Here is a 20,795-nt window from a genome sequence, read left to right on the forward strand (position 1 = left end):
ATTGTTAAATCTCTATTTTCTTAATTACAAGAAAACCAATTTCTCGATTTACTACGGAGGTCAGGGTTAATATTAAATAGATTTTTTTTTTATAATGGAAATACTATATTTATTTATTAAAAAGAAGAAAAATAAATAAAGGAAAATAGTTGCCTAATTTATTTTGGAGATATAATTCGAGTAGAAATAAGTGACTGCATTGTGCATCTAAAGAAGCATAACAATATTACCAAGCCCTAACCGCATAATACCTCGTCAATTCCTCTTTCTCCTTTTCCTCTGTTAAGCGAGAGGGTCCATACGAGAAAGCTAGGGTTTTTGTGGAACTGGAAGGGCACTTCGCCCTCGATCCCATGGAGGGGAAAGCTGACGGTGAGCTCTCCGACATCCAAGGTTCTCAGCCCATGGGCCAGCTCTTCGCGAAGAACCCGGCTCCCGCGCCGACGGAGGCGGCGGACGACAGCGTACCGCAATGCGAGCAGAGCGGAGAAGCTGGAGACGGCGAGGAAGCTCCTGCCTCGGGGAACCTCGAAACCGACGCCGAGGAAGGCGGCGGTGGTGGAGACGATGCTGATGTGGGTGAAGAAGGTGGACAGATGGATGGGTGCTCAGGTGCTGGCGCAATAGCCGGATGTGACGACGTGGAAGAAGAGGGTTTCCGGGTTGATGAGTGCGCGGGTACGAGCACTGCTGGAGGAGACGATGCGGCGGGGGAAGAGGCTGTACAGATCAATGAGCATCCGCACCCTGATATCGCCACCCACGGTGACAGCGATGAGGTGGAGGAAGAAAGTGTCCAAATTGATGAATATTCTGATAGGACGACCGCTGCTGGCAATGATGTTATGGAGGAAGAGGAAGAAAGTGTCCGAATTGATGAATACCCTGGCACGGCGACGGTCTCCGGCAATGGTGCTGTGGAGGAAGAGGGTGTACGGCTCGATGAGTGCCCTGATACGGCTACCTGTGGTGATGAGTTGGAGGAAGAGGGTTCCCAGGTTGATGGGAAACATGATAAACCTGATATGACTGCCACAGCGGGCGAGATTGCTGTGAATGGAGAGGATTCTCAAATCAATGAGTGCGCTGATATGGTTGCTACGGACGGCGATCATGCTGTGGAGGAAGAGGGTGTCCAAATTGACGAACGCCCTGATACTGATATGCCTGTTATTGCTGGTGATGGTTCTGTGGAGGAAGAGGACCTCCAAATCAAGGAATTCCCTGATACAACCGCCACTCCTGGTGATGATACCGTGGAGGAAAAAAGTGCCAAAATTGGTGAGTGTCCTGATACGGCCACCGGTGATGGTGCTGCAGAGGAAGACTGTCTCCAAAATGATGAGTACCCTGATGCAGTCTCGGCTGCTGTCAGCTTTATGGAGGAAGCGGTTGACCAGATTGATGATTACTCTCATACGATGGCGGGTACTGGCAACAATGAGGTCCAGGAAGAGGGTGGCCAAATTACTGAGTACCCTGATGCAACCACGTCCATGGGCTGCAACCATACCATGGAGGAAAAGGTTGTACATATTGATGGGTACCCTGATGCAGCCACGGCCACCCATGATGTGGTTTTGGATGAAGAAGATGCGAAAATTGAAGAGTACTCTGATATGGTTGACACCATTGGCAATGATGGTGCTGAGGAAGAGGGTGATCGAGTTGATGAGCACCTTGATCCTGTCACCATTACAGTTAATGATGCCAGGGGGGAAGAGGATGCTCAAATTGATGGGTACCCTGTTACTGCTGCTGATGCCGGCAGCAGTGCTGTTGAGGAAGAGGGTGCGCAAATTGATGAGTATACAACCACCACTGCTGATGCTGTGGCGGAAGAAGATGCCCAAATCGATGAATACCCTGGTAAATCCGCTGCTGCTGGCAATGATGATGTGGAGGAAGAGGATGACCAAATTGATGAATACCCTGATACATCCACTGCTGCTGGTGATGATGCTCTGGATGAAGAGGATGCCCGAGTCGATGAATACCCTGATACATCCACTGCTGCTGGGGATGATGCTGTGGATGAAGAGGATGCCCGAGTTGATGAATACCCTGATACATCCATTGCTCCTGGCAATGATGCTCTGGAGGAGGAGGATGCTCAATTTGATGAGTACCCCTATACCAGCACCACTGCAGTTGATGATGTGGAAGAGGCTGAACAGATGGATGAGGAGGTGCAGATGGATGAAGAGGTGCAGATGGATGAAGAGGCAGATGAACCTCCTCCTCTATCCGTGAGGAGGGGCGGGGGAAGGCGGAAGAGAGGCCGTCCACCAAAACAACAGGCTGGGAGGGCTCCGGCCAGGAGAAAGGATGATGAGGAGGTTTGCTTTATTTGTTTTGATGGTGGTGAGCTAGTGGTCTGTGATCGCAGGTCTGATCTTAATTTCTACTCTGTCCTTGTTTTGCAGATATTTGGGCTTTCTTTATGATGATTCGTTTGTTGTGTTTTTTTCTCTATTTGTAGGGGTTGTCCGAAAGTTTACCACCCTGCATGCGTTAATCGGGATGAGGCATTCTTCCGGGCCAAGGGCCGGTGGAACTGTGGTATGACTTAAGCCTCCAATCCAACTGCATTAATGTCTCTCTGTTTTCCAATTTTACTGCTTATGAGTAGAATGTCCGATTGGTTTTTGTCTTTTTGATTTGATGTGAGTTATTTTAAATAGCTTTGTTGTTGGAAACCACCTCCTTGAAAAATGAGGATAAGACTATGTATATCTCCCCTCCTTAGACCTGCATGGGTGTTCAGGATAAAGAATCACTAAGGAGAGAAACCTTTTCGAAGTTGTAAAGCTAAATTATGGTGCCACAGTGCCACCTACCCTTTCAAGTTTCAAATTAACTTTATGTGATTTCTTAGTTTGTGTAATACGGGGGATTTCCTTTTTTGAGAACCCTACCCAATTGATTATGCTTTCTGTAGGAACATTAACCTACTTCTGTTCCGGTTGATCAGTGCTGATTGTTGGGGCACAGGAGTTATAATTCATCAAAGAGGGATATATGAGAATTGTACATTCATGAAATAGGAATTTCTACTGAATAAGATGGGAAAAGTTCAAGAAAACAAAGTAATTAAGATTTCAGATACCTTTCTAGTCCTTTCTGTGACAACCTAGTTCAAGGATATTGCTCTCTGCTTGGTTAAATGATATGCAGTCATTAGCATCTTGATTGCATGAGTTATAAGTTCGCGGGCAACCTGCAATTCAATTTCCTTCTATACGAGTGTTGCCTTATGAATGTGCAATGGTTGTAGAAGGCAGTTTTTGTGGAATATATCAGAAGATTCAAGCAGTTGTTGGGATAGTATGCAGGAGTATATCATGGAAATTCACAGCATTAGGAGCTCTGAAAATAAAAACAAGCTGCTGCATTAATAAGATGATAATCTGATTCTGCCACAAGTTATGATATATAGATGCAATCCATGAAATATTTATTAGTGCAGAAGTCATTCAAGGTGCACAGTATTCCAAGTCGATATAATTTATGTACTTTATCAATGCATAATTAGGGAATGGGACTCACCATTTTTAGCATTGATCAAGCATGCTGCAAGAGCTTCATTTCCATTATGATGAGAACTAGTTTAGTCTCACCCAAAGACTCACAAGTGATTATTATTCATGGATTTGAGCTATAGAAACTATGAGGTATTATTATTTGTAGAACTTTCCTGAGCAATGCCTTGTTTCATTTAGTAGGACGAAGCAATTATTCATAGACAAGGCCATGATGCTTTCAGATCAGGAGATTTATGATTCCTAGGAAGTGTATATCTATGCGTATATCATGTCAAAGACATTAAAGAAGCAGGTTGATACGTCATGTATGTATGCATAGCACAAATGGAGATATTGAATTTCAGAACCATTAAGAAGGTCACTAGGCAAAAGATCATGAGTTAAAAAGATAATAATGAATTATCAAATTTATTGAAGCTGCAGGAACTGTATTTCTTTTGATTACTTAAGTGGGGACATGATACTTTTTTACTTTATTACTTTGAAATGTTCACTTGCTGCCACGTGGGTCGCTTTGCTACTTTTAAAGCTTTCTTATGCCAGTGAAGAAACGCAGGTCTGATATGGAGCTTCTTCCCAAGGTTCTTTTCTACATTTGACAGAAATGACTATGTTTAGAATGATGATACTAATGCAACTATGCTGAAGTTTTGTTATAGACTTATAGCTGGAACAGGAGGCGTAACATGTTGGTGTGCTTGTATGATCTCTGAACAGGATCGACACTAGAGATTCTGAATGCTTTTATGTTCAGTCTTATTCTTCTTCTAGAGGCTTTCTGTGTCCTACTCTAACATCTATAATTTTTCTCATTAAGTAGTTATGTTGGCTTTCTCTATTTATTCTGGATATTTTTGTCTTGGCCAATTTCACGAGTTTCCTATATAGAACTTCCTTTTCCACACATTTATCATATTTTCCAGTGGATTTGTTTGGTAAATCAATGGATCTCCTTTCTTTGTTACAGTACATTATACCTTCTTAATATTGATTATTTTCTAATTCTGCATCTCAGGTTGGCACATATGTAGCAACTGTGAGAAATCTGCACGCTTTATGTGCTATACATGTACACATTCTTTGTGTAATGGGTGCGTAAAAGAATCTGAATTTGTATGTGTTCGAGGAAATAAGGGCTTCTGTCAGACATGCTTGAGCACTGTGATGCTGATAGAGAAAAATGAGAATGGAAATGAGACAATGGTATCTATATTTAAGTGCTATTCGTTTTAAACGAGAAAATTGCTTTTTTTTTAATTCTATTCATTTTAAATGAGACAATCATATTTATATTTAAATGATATTCATTTTTAAGAATCAATTATGATCCTCTTTGCTGGTTGTCAATTCTATGCAGGATTTCTATTAATGTAGCACAACATGATTGAAGAAGATGCATATTTCTCAGTGTACTCTTGTGATTAGAATTGAGTGGCATTTTTGCCAGCCGTATCTCTTTAGAATTCAAATCTATTTTTGCCCTTTCTGTCCTATAATTCTAAATGATTTAGTTTCATATTTATTGTAAAGTTCTTTTTTTCCCATTGTCACTCGTAAGGTTTAGATTGTGTGCAGAAGTCACTCATCCACTCTATACTATGTTGTATTGGTGACATGCTCATTCTTGCTTTTAATTAGGTCTATAAGAAACTTTCCTCGTCTTGTTATATATCTATTTTAGAAGGATTGAAATTTTTCTGCTTGTTTTTTATCAAACTTTCATGGTACATTTTATACAGGATATATGCACAACCATCAGTGAATTTTGGTCTTTCATGGTGTAATGTAACTGAAGGAATTTTATTTTGTTTTTGATGACTGATACGTGTCCCAAAAAGGGACCCTTAGTCCTTACTGCCATTCTTGGGGCATCTGTATCATTGTTTTCTCCATTTTTCAGCTTAATTTATATCTGTGCAATTTAATCAGATCGAGTTGTCCTGATGCCTAGTGAATTGTCCACAATTCTTCTTCTCATTCTCTTTTTTGTTTTCCCTTTTCCTTTCTTACTGCATTTGCATATTTTCTCACTTCAATTATTTTTTTCCTCACTTGTATATACTTTCCTGTAGACATATCTTTTTCCTCCCGTTCTACTTCTGTTGGCTTTCCATGTCAGCCTGCTCACACCTTCTCTTTAGTCTTTGCATGACTTGCTATGGAGCTAACCTGTACTGAAATTGTTATGTTTCTATTACCAGAAGCATTGATGATATATTGTTGTTATTATTATTATTATAATATTGTTATTATTATTATAATATTGTTATTATTATTTTTTATTATTTTATTATTTTATTATTATCATTATGATGTTCTTTCTAAGAAGTTTCTTGTCATTTTCTCCTACTGCAATTTTTTTTTTAAATTTTAGATCAAGCTATTGAAATCTTAAATAATTTCAAAATGGCAAAGCCATATCACGTCATGGAGTAGCTATAAGATGGGAATAATCTATTGTAGTGTCTGTAAGAGATCTTGAACAGAAGGAAATTTTGAAGATATGGTGGGCAAATGACAGCATAATCCTTTTTGGTGTTCATGTTTTTTTGGTAAAATAAAAACTTCTATAGTGCACTGCCACAATGTTTCTCAATCCTAGTGGTTCTACAGCAAGCCCTCTTTCCTAGAATTGCTTATTTTCTCTGTCAAATAAGATATCAAATTCTAAAGGTTTGACATTTTGTTGACAACTAGCATTGAACATTGTTCAATTCTTCATGATATCTAGAAAGGAATCCATTTACTCACTTCTTTGTTGCATGGTAGGAGCAAAAGAGGCTTCATGGCATTTTTAGAAAAAATCAATGGAACCTATGTACTGAAGGATTATGAATTATTTGGATATAATTAATGTTCTTTTTCCAAGCAACCTTTTGTAACATGTTTTTAAAAAAAAATGAAACACTTGCTTAACGAGATTGAATGCTTCCTTGCAACATATTTTCAAGTACTACTATCTGATGTTCTTTGTTTGCTGAAGATATTTTTCTTACTCCAGAACTAGCATTCTGAAATGGACTTTCGGAGGAAAAAGAATCTATAGTTTGAGTTTTCTGCTTTAAACTATATTGGTTGGAAAGATTAGATTTTACAGAAAGGATTTGTTGTCGATGATTCTAGTATCGTGCACTTCTTCTTATTAGTTCTCCTTTACAGGATGGAGTAGATTTCAATGACAAAAACAGTTGGGAGTATTTGTTCAAGGACTATTGGTTGGATCTGAAAAGAAAGTTGTCATTGACCCTGGAAGAACTATCTGCAGCTGAAAGCCAAAAGAAGGGATCCCTTGTGGTCGCTCATGGTGAGGAGTCCTCTGGTGATGCACGTGATGGTAATGGTGACCAAGGGGCTAGCTCAGACAGCTCTGCAGGGCATCATGATGAAACCAAATCATCAAGGAAGAGGTCTAGACAGCGATCAAAGCACACTGTTCGTGAGAAGGAACCAAAAAAAGAAGCTGCTGGTCGGGCTCTCTCCAAACGTAGCTTATCAGCGCATCGTGATGGACAGAGCTCTTCACGGAAAAAGATGAAAAAACTATTGAGAGACAGTGCTAGCAATGAGGACTTGGCAAAAGGTGAAAATGTGGGGACATCTATATCAGAGGGTGTTAGCTGGGCTTCAAAGGAGCTGTTAGATTTTGTGGCACACATGAAAGATGGTGATAGGTCCGTGTTATCTCAATTTGATGTTCAGGCTCTTCTACTCGAGTATATAAAACGAAACAACCTTCGTGATCCTCGTCGAAAAAGTCAGATTGTCTGTGATCCGTTGCTTCAAAATCTGTTCGGTAAACAACGTGTTGGACATTTTGAAATGCTGAAGCTTCTTGAATCACATTTTCTTATGAATGAGGCCTCACCGGTTGACACTGATGACAATCAAGGAGGTGTTGTAGATCCTGATCCTAGCCAGATGGATGTTGAAGGAAACAGCGAGGCATCATTTATTATGAGTTCAGAGAAACGAAGAAAATCACGTAAAAAGATTGGGGAGAGAGGACCACAAACCAATCTTGATGATTATGCAGCAATAGATGTTCACAACATTAATTTGATGTACTTACGTCGCAACCTAATGGAGGATTTGATAGACAATACTGATGCACTTGGTGAGAAAGTTGTTGGATCATTTGTGAGAATAAGAATCTCTGGGACAGGTCAAAGACAAGATATATATCGTCTAGTTCAAGTTATTGGTATGGTCTATGTTTAGACTTCTTCGCAAACTAGTAGTCCAACATTGACTTCTTGATGTCTAAATACCATCATTCTAATTTCAGGAACAGGCAAGGCAGCAGAAAAATATAAAACTGGAAAAAAGATGACAGATATAACACTGGAGATACTAAATTTAGACAAGAAAGAGGTTATAACTATTGATATCATCTCAAATCAGGAGTTTTCTGAGGTGATCTTTTAATGAGAATTCGTAACTTTAATTTCTTTTTTCCTTTTACTAACTGCTTTTACACATGTTTGTCTGCTCAATCTTCTCTCCTTTCTACTCCAGTATTTTAGTCTAAATTGTTTCCTGGTTGAAATATTAGTTTCTTAACAACTGTGACAGAGTCATCTTATGGATAGTTTTTCTGGCATCTGTTTGGATATTTCAACTTACATGTATAGATATTTTGACTGTATGACTTGAATTTACCTACAGTCCTTTTCTTTTTATGGACTATCAATTAACTAAAAGGTTGATCATTACCTACACTTGTTAAGTCCTTTTAGAAATTTTGTCTTTTATCTTATGGTTAGTTTGGAAGGTGAAAAGAAGTTTGGTATGTTATATCCAATTGATTTTTATTTCTGGTCCATGACTGGTAGGATAACTAAGTTGATATACTGCTAGATATTAATATATCAAGAAAATAAGCAAACATTAATCATTGTCTTATATATATATACTCTTTTGCATGCTTAAATCTGGGTGTTAAAATTTATTACATATTGTAATCTGTATATCTTAATCTTATTTCCTTCATGGTATGTGCATCAGAGTCCACAGCATATATGTATGTTGAACAGATCCAATGCTAGCTTCAAGATCAACAACTACCATTCTTTGCATGATGTAATTAATATTTTAAATCCTGATAATGTGTTGTAAGGAAAATATGTATTAGCAACAGGGAAGCTCATAACTTTTGTGAGACATTCTTTTGGTTCCAAAGTGATTGTTCATCACATGCTTTATAATTTTCTTTCTATAGTGTAGTTAAGGGTAAAGATGGTCAAAACTGAAGAGCAGCCTTGGCTTGGCCTGAGCCAAAACTGATGAGCATCCTATGCACGTGCAACAAGAATAATAAGTGTGCCGATTTATCTTATTCGCATTTTACAAGTATAAGCTACATATTTGACCCCAAATTATTGGACTAATTTGTTGGAAGTGGTTGGGTGATTAGATGTGCTCTATAATTTCTATGTTGGTCTTTAATCTTATATATGTAGCTAATATATGTGCATCCTAAATAGTAGTGACTACCGGCATTTATGTTTCTTGAAGTACAAATTTGTCTGTAAATATCTAACTATGTATGCCATAATATTTTTCTGCTATGGGAGGTGGTTATCGAATATGATTTGTTTATACATTTGATGCTTACAGGTTGAAAATTCTGTTATTCACTACCATGAAACAGCTTTTCTTGTATATGTAATTGTGTATGAGATGATATTTAATTGTGTATCCCATAATTTTTGTGCCATATTAGCTATATTTGATGCTTATAGGTTTAAAAATCTTCTATTCACTATGTTTGATGCTTTGAGAGATTGTGGGAACTTATGGTGTCCCAATTAAATCATAGACTGCCATTAACTCGCTGACATGAATTGAGCTTGTGGCCTCCAGCAGGGAACTGGTATCTCAACCACTGGGATACCAACCAAGAGACTCATCATGAAACAGTTTTTATTTATTATTTGAGGAAATTGTATGATATTATACATGAATCTTTTGACATTTATATATTTCCTCTCTAATTTATGTAGAAAACCCTTTAGCTCTGCCTTAGCTTCAGGCATTCAGCAATCTTAGATGTTGGCATAACCAGTATGTAACTTATTCAGATTGTATGTTTGAGCTCCTAGGTAATCTGAGTATACTATTTTCTAGCTCAGGCTTGCATGAGAGCTTTAAATTCTTTACTGATGATCATGATATAATAGTGATTGGAGGATATTTGATTCAATCATTGTGAATTAATTTATCTAATCTTCTTTGTTAGTACTTTGTTCAATATTGGGAATGCCTGCTTGCATTTCCTTTGATTGATGATATTTTGGTTTTAGGAGGAATGCAAACGTTTGAGGCAAAGTATAAAATGTGGACTTATTGGACGACTGACAGTGGTAACAATACTTTTACTATTGCCTTTTCTTATTGAGACTCAATATTGTCTCCAACAGCATCTGAAAAAAGCTAATCTTTTAGGGAGAAGTTCAGGAGAAAGCAAGGGTTCTCCAAGCTGTGAGAGTCAATGATGTGAGTGCATGTGTATCTGCCTTTTTGTTTACTGCTACATATGAGTTCCTCTTCTCTCTTTCTCAATTTATTTCTCATATTTGTTATGCTTATGCAGTGGATAGAAAGTGAGAAGTTGCGACTTGGTCATCTTCGTGATCGTGCAAGTGAAAAGGGCCATAGAAAAGAATATCCTTCAAAAGGCTTCAATTGAACATGGAATGATGCAAAATGTTTACTCTCTAAAATACTTTATTTAATTGGTAAATCACTCAAGATTTTAGTGGAAATTAGGAAATAAAGAGCCAGTCAAAATCACTTTTTGGTGGTTGAGAATGGGATGGTTACGTGTCTTTTTATTAGCCTTAGTTAATGATACTCTTCATGCGCAAACATTCTGTTACATGTTGCATTACTTTATATTTTGCCTCCTCTCACCTATCTCACAACCGCTATTAATAGACACAAATTTCTACTTTGCCTGTGCTTCCACATGTATAACTGGCTTACTTTATGTGGTTTTCTCTTGAGTACTTTTGTTAATTATCAGGTCTGTCTACATAAGTATGTCAAAGAAGCTTTGGAAAGAAATGAACAAATAGTCAAATAGAAAAGACACTAATGTTATACAACTGTTTCACCATAAAATGTTTTCATTCAATTTGTGCCTTCCAGTGATGTTTGACATCTGAAGATTATAAAAAAATCTGGTTAATTTAGTTTAAACTGTGTAAGATTGTTGCTAAAAGTTTACTAATGTCTGAAGTGTCATTGTTTTGATGCTGTTGAAGAAAGAACAAATTGAAGAAGAAAAGAACATATTTCATACTGATGATGGTTATCTTATGTGATGAGATCAGTAGACTTATGAACTGTTTCATTACTAAGTAAATGACGAGAAATTTAGTACTCAAATTATGTGCTTAAAGGGTAACATAGATGAACTGCTTACTTGTAAGAAAGGAATTCAAAAAAATGGTACTGTTATCCTTAATAATGATTCACGCTAAGAGAATGTGTGGAAAAGCTGCAACTTCTGAGCACTCCTGAAGAGCGGATTCGTAGGCTAAATGAAGTACCTGAAATACATGCTGACCCAAATATGGATCCAGATTATGAAACTTCAGAGGAAGGAGAGCCGGAAGTTGGAAAAAAAGGTACCCTGTAGTTTGACATATGCCTAATGTTTTTGGATTGTTCCTAACATAAAGTTCTCACAAATTATGCAGAAAACTATGGTAGGCCAAGGGATTCTTACCTCATGAAGGGAAAGGATGTAATATCACCTGCAAAAGTTAGTCCTGTTTCAAGTAACAACTGGAGCAGTGCACGCAAAATTTTGAAAGTTAACTGGGATCCAAACAGAAGTACGTTGGCCGAAGGAACTTCTTTAGAGTCCTCTACTGGCTTGGTTGAGAAAGCAAATGGATATTCTTGGAACAAAGATAAAGATGTGCAACAAACAAGTAACTTGACAACTCTGAAAGGTGGGGCAAATGCAACCAATATAGAGGTTATTTTGAATAATAACCAGCATGGGCAATCACCTCGTCTCCCATCTGGAACTCCGTCAGCAGCTCCAGCGAGTGGGGTTGCAGCAACATTGAATATCAACGAGTCTGAAAAGATCTGGCACTATGTAGACCCATCTGGAAAAACTCAAGGTCCCTTTTCAATGACACAGTTGCGAAAATGGAACACAACTGGATACTTCCCACCTAATTTAAGGATATGGAAGAGCTCTGAAAAGCAGGAAGATGCTATATCTTTGAGCAATGCTCTGACAGGGAAGTTCCAAAATGATCTTTCAGAGTTGGAGGTCCAGCATAGCAGCTCTTCTCTATCTAACAAAATTGAAACAAAAACCAACTTGGAAGGTGGCTTCGGAGGAAATAAGAGTACTTTTCTAGCAGGAAGCATAACAAATTATGCAAATGTGACTGCAAGTCAAAGTAACATGAGTCGCTCTCATACCAGTGTTAATGAGTTGGTGAAAGCTGACAAATTTGATGCTCAGGCGTCTGCCTTATCTGCAACCAAACTGGGAGGTGGAAGGCTTGAAATCTCCCCAGGAGGATGGGAATCATCGAAGGATAGTAACGCGTGGTCTAGGCAATCTTATGGTCCAAATGAGCCAAGACCAGTCGCTTCATTTGCTGGGACTCCATATAGGTCACCATCTGATCAAGGTAGAGGCAGTCAATCTGGAACTGCTGGTGCATGGATGGGAGGTGAGGACCATGGAAGTAATCACGGATCCATGGGGCTCCATGCTGGTGGACCAGGTTATGGAAAACCAATATCCCACTCAAGTTCTTCAAGCCAACAATCTTCAGGAGGAAGTTGGAAAGGCCAACCTGGATATGCCTCTTCGACTCAGTGGGGTGCTAATCCAACAGATCTTCCAACTCCTACTCCTCATCCAAGCACCGGGGACTTTACAGTTGTTAGAGATGCTTTACCTAAGGAACCTATTAATGTGGAAGATCGAAATTCGGGTCTTGCTGAATCTGTCTTGCTTCCTAGGACAGCTAATACAACAGAAAGAATCAGCAGCCCCAAGCTTGGAAATAAAGTAGATGGGCTTGGTAATTTCCAGGCAGCATATGAATTGCCACCAAAAGCTGCATCAGCTGATGTGAGTAAAAGTATAGTGGTTGGAAGTGGTGAATCAAAAGTTGATGTTGGATTAGGAAATTCTGCTGTGCCTGCTTTCTTCTCTCCCCAAGGAGAAACTCTGAAGAGAAGCTTAAGTATGTCAGCTGAAGGTATCCATGAAGAAGGCTATTATAACCTAGATAAAAAATTTGAATTCTAATGTTTCCTTCCAAATATCGCCAATTTGACGTGAAGAGTCTTGTAGGTCTGGTGGCTCAGAGAACTGCAGATCCAGAATCTAATCTAGTACCAGAAGGTGCCATTCCCGAAGCTAGCAGATCGAGTGTCCTGCATCGCACTGACTCTGGTACAATCTTATTGTTCTTATCTAATGTTTTGTCGTCGTCTTAGTTCTTTGTCATTAATTGATCTAAGAAAAGTGTCTGAGATTTGACATCTATTTCAGGTTTTCAACAAAAGCCTGATGATTTGACCCTTAGTTATCTACTTGCTAAGCATGTATCAGACCAGAGCATTATACAAAAGTCGCAAGCAAGCCTGTCAGATCCTGTGCCAATGAGTTCTTGTAATGTTCAGCAGCCTATGATGTTGCAGACTGTAACAAATATGCCATATTCTACCTTGGAAAATAATCAAGAGAAGAACTTGGTAATGTCCAGCGGTTCTAACCAGATGTTATCGTCACAGATGAGAGCAACTACATCTATGGAACATGCACATATATCGAATGCAGAGTTTGGTGTTGGAGCTAATGGTCAGAACACGGGATGGGTAGTAGCCCCAGCCGCCCAACAAAATGCAAAATTAATTGCGGGACAAGCTCAAGGAAGTGGAAGCATGAACATGGGAACATCCGCTCAAGGGAATGTAAATATGGGCTGGGGAATGTTGCCGCAGGTCAATATGAACATGGCTTGGGGAACACCGGCACAAGGCGTTGCAAACATGGGTTTAGGTACAACACCACAAAATCTAATGATGAACCAAGGTTGGATGGCACCCAATCAGGGAAACACAAATACTAATCTGGTATGGGCAACACCAGGTCAAGGAGGTACAAACCCTGCAGCTGTCTGGGGGGCACAATTTCCAGGCAATACAACTGGGTGGGTGGCACCAACACAGGGAAATGCAAACACTTATCCGGGCTGGGTTGCACCAACACTTGCAAATACAAACCAGAATGCTGGTTGGGGGGCACCAGCACAGGCGAATATGATTGCGAACCCTGGTAATGGAACAGGACAAGGAAATCTGAATATGAACTGGTCTTCGCCAAATGGGAATCCTGGCAATTGGAGCAATCAACAAACAGAGACTGGAGGTAGGCATCCTGGTCAAGGTGATAATCTTCAAGGGAGTGACTCAGGGCATTCTTCGGGAAGGCCTTCATGGAACAGGATGCAGTCTAGTGGTGAGGGAGGATCATCCCGGCCTCCATCAGGGCAGAAAGGAGTATGCAGATTCCATGAGAACGGGCATTGCAAGAAAGGAGCATCTTGCAATTATTTTCATTCATAAAGAGCAGGAGGCAGTAACCAATCTAGTTTCCTTTCTTTGGCTTTCTGTTTTATTGTATAGTTTATATATATATATGTTTTCTTTTTCTTTTTTTTCCCTAAATTTTGGGAGCTCTGAAGGTCATATATGTTTAAGAGCTTTCGTTGTTATGCCATGTAGAACATTAGCAGTCAAATGCCATGTGCAGCCTTACTTTGCTGCCTGCTTCATGGTCTTTGCTTTGTCACACGCCCTTTTCCTCTTCTTACTGAATCCGTAGATCGGAAGAGTCCACATAAGATCTGCAGGTGAGACGAGACCTCAATCCATTACACTATTGTTTCAGAAGCTAATATAGCAGGTACCTGGGACGAATGGCCTGTTTGATTCTTTGATTTGTGGATTTTATCTTTAAGTTACAACGCTGCCGAAGTTGATACTTCAGTTACAACTAATTGGTTATTGTCGTGTGCAGATTGGTGCAATCAGGCCTTTGCTTTCTTTTTGGGCTAAGCAGCTTTCCCATTCTTTCTTTTCTTTTTCTTTAGCATCTTTTGTTTGACTGCAGTACCTGAATAATTTGAATATTTTGATGCAATACAATTTATGGGTACAGAAGTTTTAGTTAGCTGCTGAATGCATTACTGAAGTGGTGCTCTCAATAATTGTTAGCCGTCCCGGGTTCTCAATTTTTGGTGTATACCTTTTCTTTTGGTTTACTTTAGTGCTATGATTGTTATCGCTGCTCGGTAATGCCATCTAGTATCAAACTTAGGAGTTCATTTTACTTTGCTCTGAGAAGGCACGTTTAATGGCAGATCTTTGAAGTAATCTGACGCATTTGTTTAGAAAGCATATCAAATCTCTAAGGATTCAAGGGGCATGTTTCTTTCTCATGCTGCTGGTTTGTGATGCCATTCTTGTCTCAATTGACATCAGAGATACTTTGATACCCTCAAAGTAGGCTCAAAGTATTTTAACCTGGTTGATACTTTGGTACACAAGTGAACAAGAGGCGATCTCTGTTTGGAATTTGTGGGAGTTTTTAGGCTCAAGCAGTGATTTCCTCCAGGAGAGTGCTCAATTTAAGTTGATATATGTACTGCTGTCACTTTTTTTCCTTTAGAAAAGCAACATTATTTGCTGTGCTTGATATTAATGTCTCCCTATTGTGCCACTAATATCTTTTTCTGTATCCTTGCAATATCTTTGGGCTTTGATATAATGGATTTCTTTGTTGTGTTTTCTGTTGATAAGTGCCAAGTTACAGGGCCTTTTCAAATAGTCTTCACCTTTCTTTAATTGTTCTGTGTATTAGACTTATAATCTTTTAGCGGATATTAATAAAGTTCTTCGCCGACTAACTTTTCTCTAATAAAAAGAAAGAAGCAATAAGGATTGATGCGATCTAATTTTGATGAGCTGAAAAATATCCATTTTTATTATGATAACAAGTTCTATAATTTGAGAAGTTGGTAATATATGGAGCAATACCCAATCATCATCTCTGGGTTCTAGATTTTGATCAAATCTTTAGTCCAATTAACCAAATTAAAATACAAGGTCACTCTTCTACAAAATACAATGCAAAGTTTGTGGGTGCCCAAATATTAATAGCCTTGTTTAGTTTGTGCATATAAAGGTTTTTTAAGATAATTTTATATGCACATTTTAAATATAAATTATATACATTTATACTTTTTTTATTATAAAATATAATAATTATCTCAAATAAGTATACATAAAAAATAATATTCAGTTACTATATTAATTATAATATAAATTTTGCTTAGAAAATATGTATAACCTTATCACACTCTCTATCTACCTGTGATAAAATTTTATACAATATTTAATTAAAATATATAAATAATTATAAAATATATTTATGCAGGAACCCATTAAGTGTACCTTTAGAATAGCATTCAGTTATCAAGATCCATATCGGTGTATTCATCTTTAATTGGATCCAAAGCGGAATGATACAATCCGATAACCCAGATCCTATTACAGCCCCGTAATAATAACGGCAGCCATCCACTTTGGATCGACCGACTCGATGTCGCCCAACACATGTCGCCCCTCCAAGGAGGGCGATTAGGTCATATAAATATATACCGAGGGAGAGGGAAGGATTGGGAGGTGGAAGGATGGGGGAGGACTCATCGGACGGCGGTGGCGCAACGAGATCGGCGCCGGAAGGCGGCGTGGGTGGAGACGATCTGCCGCAGAGCCCGAAGGCGTCGACCTACAAGGGGAAATCTTGCAAGGGATGCCTTTACTACTCGTCACTCCTCAAGTCCGAGGCCCGTAATCCCATGTGCTTCGGCATCAGCAGGACTCTACCACAAGGTTAGCAACGCCTCCTTTTTCGTTCTCCTGTGTTGAATTGTTTATCCGTTTGCATGCTATTGAATTGTTTTTTGGGGGTAAAGGTGATACTTTTGGCTATTGATGGGTCTAATCTTGGTTTCATATGAAGAGGAGTAACTTTTGGGGTACTTTGTGTGGCCACTGTTGCTTAAATTGATGGAAATTGTGACGAGTCCAGTTTTGTTATCTAGAGCAGATCTCAAAGTTGAGAAAATTAATGATCTGGAAGGCTATTCCTTATTGTTCTGTTATCTCTGGATTTTGTTGTCGAGTCTAGGTGCAATCCTCACAGGTTATAGTAGCAATAGGGAAGAGTCTGAATTAATATATATATATATGAAACGACCTACTTGCTATCTCGAAGAATCCCAGCTAGCAGAAATAGGATTCAACCATTTCTTTGAGAGACTACAAGGAATCACTTGGATTGATTCATAATAGATGTACATAGATATCTTCCAGTTGGTCAAGTGGGACTGCTTATGTGCAGTATGGGCTCAATAATATTTGCCTCAATCTTTATTGGATCACATAACAAAAAAATTCCAGTTCTTTTCATGGAATAGGTATAACCTCTCCTGTAAAGAACGTGAGTTTGGCGAAGAATTAAAACATCTTTCTCATTGATGAATTACCTATCCTCTTGTGGTCGGTCGCACTTTGTTTGTACTTATATTTGTATATTTATCTTAAAATTTATCCATTGAACCATACTCATAACTACATGCAGTTCAAGGTAAGGCTGTATTATGTGGAAGGGCATCCACTCAGAAGTTTATAGTCATAGATGTAGTTGATTATTGATGCAATGACTTCTTTCCATTTAGTCCTTCAGATATATCCTTGGAAAGCATGGAGAGGTTTTTTTTTCGGAATATTTGGTGAAGGAACTATAATTCATATAACTATGCACAGCTATAAGTTATAACAGAGCATCTTTTTTCTTGCTATGTTTTGCTAAGCATTTACTATCTCCTTGCACTGTTCATTTGTAAATTTTTGGTGAAGAATTACTTGATGATTCAATATCATAAGTTGTATCTACTATGTATAGATTCTTCTGAATTAGATTAGTGTTTTTTAGGGTTCGCATATTGTTCTTACTATTTTCTTTTGTTACTTTGACAGTGCCTAGTTATATAGTTGGAGAATCTGAAATGGAGGCAACAAAAGATGGTCGGAATCTAGCGGACTTCAAATATTCTTGTGTTGGTTATTCAGTTTTTGTGGATAACAAGGATAATCCGACTGGAGTCCAAGAGAATAAATCAGAGTTGCCATTTTGTGTTGGAATTGAGGTTTCTGTCTAATTGTTGCAACTATATTACTTTCTTAATGCTCTTTTACTTAACTCAGCTTATTTTTTACAGTAGTATAGTTACTCTTTTTCCCTCAGATGTATTACCTTGTATGCCTAATTTTTCTTGGTCTAGTGATGTCATATACAAGCTGACAACAACTCTACTCATAAAACTGAAAGTGAGGAACTACTGGCTTCCTAGTATTGCTACAAACACAGACAATTGGATTGGACGGTTTTTAAAAAAACTCATTCTTTGAAACAAATACTAATGCATCACATGCCCTTGTGACAACTTTCAGGAGTGAGGGCTTTATAGTTTGTATTAGACATAATCCCGACCAATAGTTATTTGAACAAAAATGCAGCTGCGTGATACCATATTGCCTTTATTGTGTGCTACAGAGCATCAGCGCTCATAGATAATCATTACTTTGATGTGGAGAATGAAATTCATTAAAGGTCTTTCATATGTAGTTGCATGATTTGTTCTCTTGTTAGAAGAATCAGTCATGATTGAAATCAATTGATTTTTTTGTTTCATCTTGTTGCCATTTAATCCTTTTCTCTTCAAATCCTTGTGTTGGTTCAGCTAGTCCTATGACTGATGGTTATGAAGAAATTTGTCATTAGGGAGGTTAGTTGTAGTTCAGGTACTTTAGTTGGCATGAGATTGTAATATGCTTTAGTGTTAACCTAATAAGGGGATTCAAGGACTTCATAGAGCTTGACTACGTATCATAATACCCTATACTATCTGTTTATCTTCATAAAATTTTCTTCACAGAAGAATCGTTCGAGAAGGAAATAGATATAAATAGACTTAATTAAAAGTTTGTGAGAACCCTTAATTGAGCAGTTGACTGAATTTAGTATATGCATGTGTTCATGCTCTTTCATCTCGTTATCCAACCTCCCTTGTTCACTTTATTTTCCTGTTATCTTTTAGCAGTCCATTCGTATAATTGTTTGATATGCCCTGACATCTAAGATATATTTTTTTCCAGTATCTCATCAGTACTGCTTTTTTCTGATATCTTTAAAATTTTATTGCAGCTATTAGTGGATAGAAGAGCCTCAACTGCTGCTCATTCTCCGGCTCACACTCACAAGGAAGGTAATGTGCAATATCTTAGAATATTAAAGGATTTAAATGATATATTTGTACTTCTTTAGCCTATTTTCTTAGGGCCCATTTGGTTCGAGTTCAGGGAGGGTCCTTTGACCTAGTTCAGTAACCAAATATTTTTTTATTTTTTTTATACATAATCAAATTCACTTTTTAAAAAATTAAGACTAAGAAATGAAACTAACTAATCAAGTTTGGGGCTTAGCCTCAAACCAAATAAGCCCTTACAAAATTTTATTATTGAACATATTTGTTTACCTCCTGTTGTATTGAAGATACGATTCATATTAAGGTGGTCGTGTAATTTAAAGATTTATCTCTTTTCAGGGAGCTAAAACTAGTTCAAAATTTGGGTAATTTAAGGTTATTCCAAAGATAATATCAAATATTGAGTTTGCTTTAAAATAAGATAATGCTAGAGGATAGTTAAATCTTTTATGAGAACTTTTTTCTTCTGATTGAGGAAATGGAACTGGAATGAGAAAGTCCTTGTCTTTAATTATATTTACAATGACAATATTCGAGTACTTTCTAATTCTCTGGACAATCATTATATCTGTTCGTCTGGTTGCATTTGATTTAGTTCATTTGTTGCGTAGTATAGTGATCATCCCCATACTTTCAATTGTATTGTAGAATGTACTGCATATTTTCTTTGTCAGCCTATGCCTCACATTTTCAAGATAGTAATCGAGCATGACAATTTTTTTTTTATAACTGCTGTAGATAGGTAACAATTAATTATCTGATATTATTCAACTGAAATGAAACTTTGGGATCTTCATTGCTCTGTTCAGATGGTGCTGCTCGCCCTCAATCACGAGGATACAAACCTGCACACTCTGCAGGAGAAGAGTTTTTGGCCAGGAAAGTGAGGCTTCAGTTATTACTATACTACTATATTTGATGCAACAAGGTGCTGATGGTTGTTAAGATGCAGGTTTTCAAGGAATGCCGGACTGGTCGCATCAGGCGTGGCCAGGAATCTACACAGAGTGGCCAACCATATCAAAGAAAACGTCGACGACATATTGTATCCTTACCGTAGACGACCCAAGTAGAACTTAGGCCCATACAGTTTTCTTGGAACTGAGGAATAAATACAGCAGGCAGTTTACAAGATGTGTATTAATTTCTATTTCCTACTGCATCTGTTTAGTCTTGTATCTCATTCAAAGAATAATGTTTGTTGTAATGAAATTGACAGCCTCTGCTGATATTAAGCATGGTTATTTCTGTCAAATGTCGTATGCCAGTGGACTCATGGTGACATACTTAAATGTTTATCTTTTTGTTGCTCAGCTTATAGGCAATTCATTGGTTCATTTGGAGGGAGATCTCGTCAATTGTATACAATATCCTCTGTCGTAAACCTTTCCTTGCTAACCTGTAATAGATGCTGGACATTATACATCAATTGTGCCTTCGGAGAATTGAGTGCCATGGTACTCCTATGTGGAGGACTGGTTTGTTATCTTTGACATCAGTCTCTTTGTATCTACATTCTTGTTTATACTGAATCTTTCTTTTAAGACGATTGAGCCCAAAAATCCTTTGTTGTATTGATGTGCATCTATTCGATAACTGCTTGTGTGCTTGTATTCATGTCATCATGTGCATGGCTGATTCGTGAACGATGAAACCTCATAAGTTTTTAGAAGGTGGTGGCATAGTGTTCAGGAACTATTAAGAGACAACCAAGCCATGCAAGTGAGTTCGTCTCAATGTGAAAAATGAAACTATTTGTTAATGGTCTAATAATTATCTGCGGATTATGGATAACTTTGTCATTTAATTGTGTCATATCTTCTCATCTTTATTATTATGAGCAGTTGCGATTTCTTATCTTTTGACA

General features: G+C 38.0%; 2 protein-coding genes across 3 annotated transcripts; both read left to right on the plus strand.

Moving 5' to 3' along the window:
- Positions 1-234: 234 nt before the first annotated feature.
- Positions 235-14,373, plus strand: LOC140770130 (uncharacterized). Its single transcript, XM_073111148.1, has 12 exons — positions 235-2,389; positions 2,483-2,562; positions 4,561-4,748; positions 6,705-7,746; positions 7,831-7,958; positions 9,848-9,907; positions 9,990-10,040; positions 10,138-10,208; positions 11,025-11,176; positions 11,249-12,787; positions 12,883-12,984; positions 13,084-14,373. Exons 1-12 carry the CDS (start codon positions 354-356, stop codon positions 14,157-14,159), a joined length of 6,525 nt encoding a protein of 2,174 aa, XP_072967249.1. The 5' UTR covers positions 235-353; the 3' UTR covers positions 14,160-14,373.
- A 1,826-nt stretch (positions 14,374-16,199) lies between these two features.
- Positions 16,200-20,183, plus strand: LOC140777357 (uncharacterized). Of its 2 annotated transcripts, none has more exons than XM_073121418.1 (5): positions 16,200-16,490; positions 17,640-17,809; positions 18,868-18,928; positions 19,738-19,811; positions 19,881-20,183. In XM_073121418.1, exons 1-5 carry the CDS (start codon positions 16,289-16,291, stop codon positions 19,986-19,988), a joined length of 615 nt encoding a protein of 204 aa, XP_072977519.1. In that variant the 5' UTR covers positions 16,200-16,288; the 3' UTR covers positions 19,989-20,183. The 2 variants fall into 2 exon arrangements, with proteins under 2 accessions (XP_072977519.1, XP_072977511.1); XM_073121410.1 differs by having other exon boundaries at positions 19,738-19,804; positions 19,878-20,183.
- Positions 20,184-20,795: the final 612 nt, after the last annotated feature.

Source organism: Typha angustifolia, chromosome 2 (genome assembly GCF_048772165.1).
Source record: "Typha angustifolia cultivar Huaian chromosome 2, ASM4877216v1, whole genome shotgun sequence".
NCBI classification, from domain to species: domain Eukaryota; kingdom Viridiplantae; phylum Streptophyta; class Magnoliopsida; order Poales; family Typhaceae; genus Typha; species Typha angustifolia.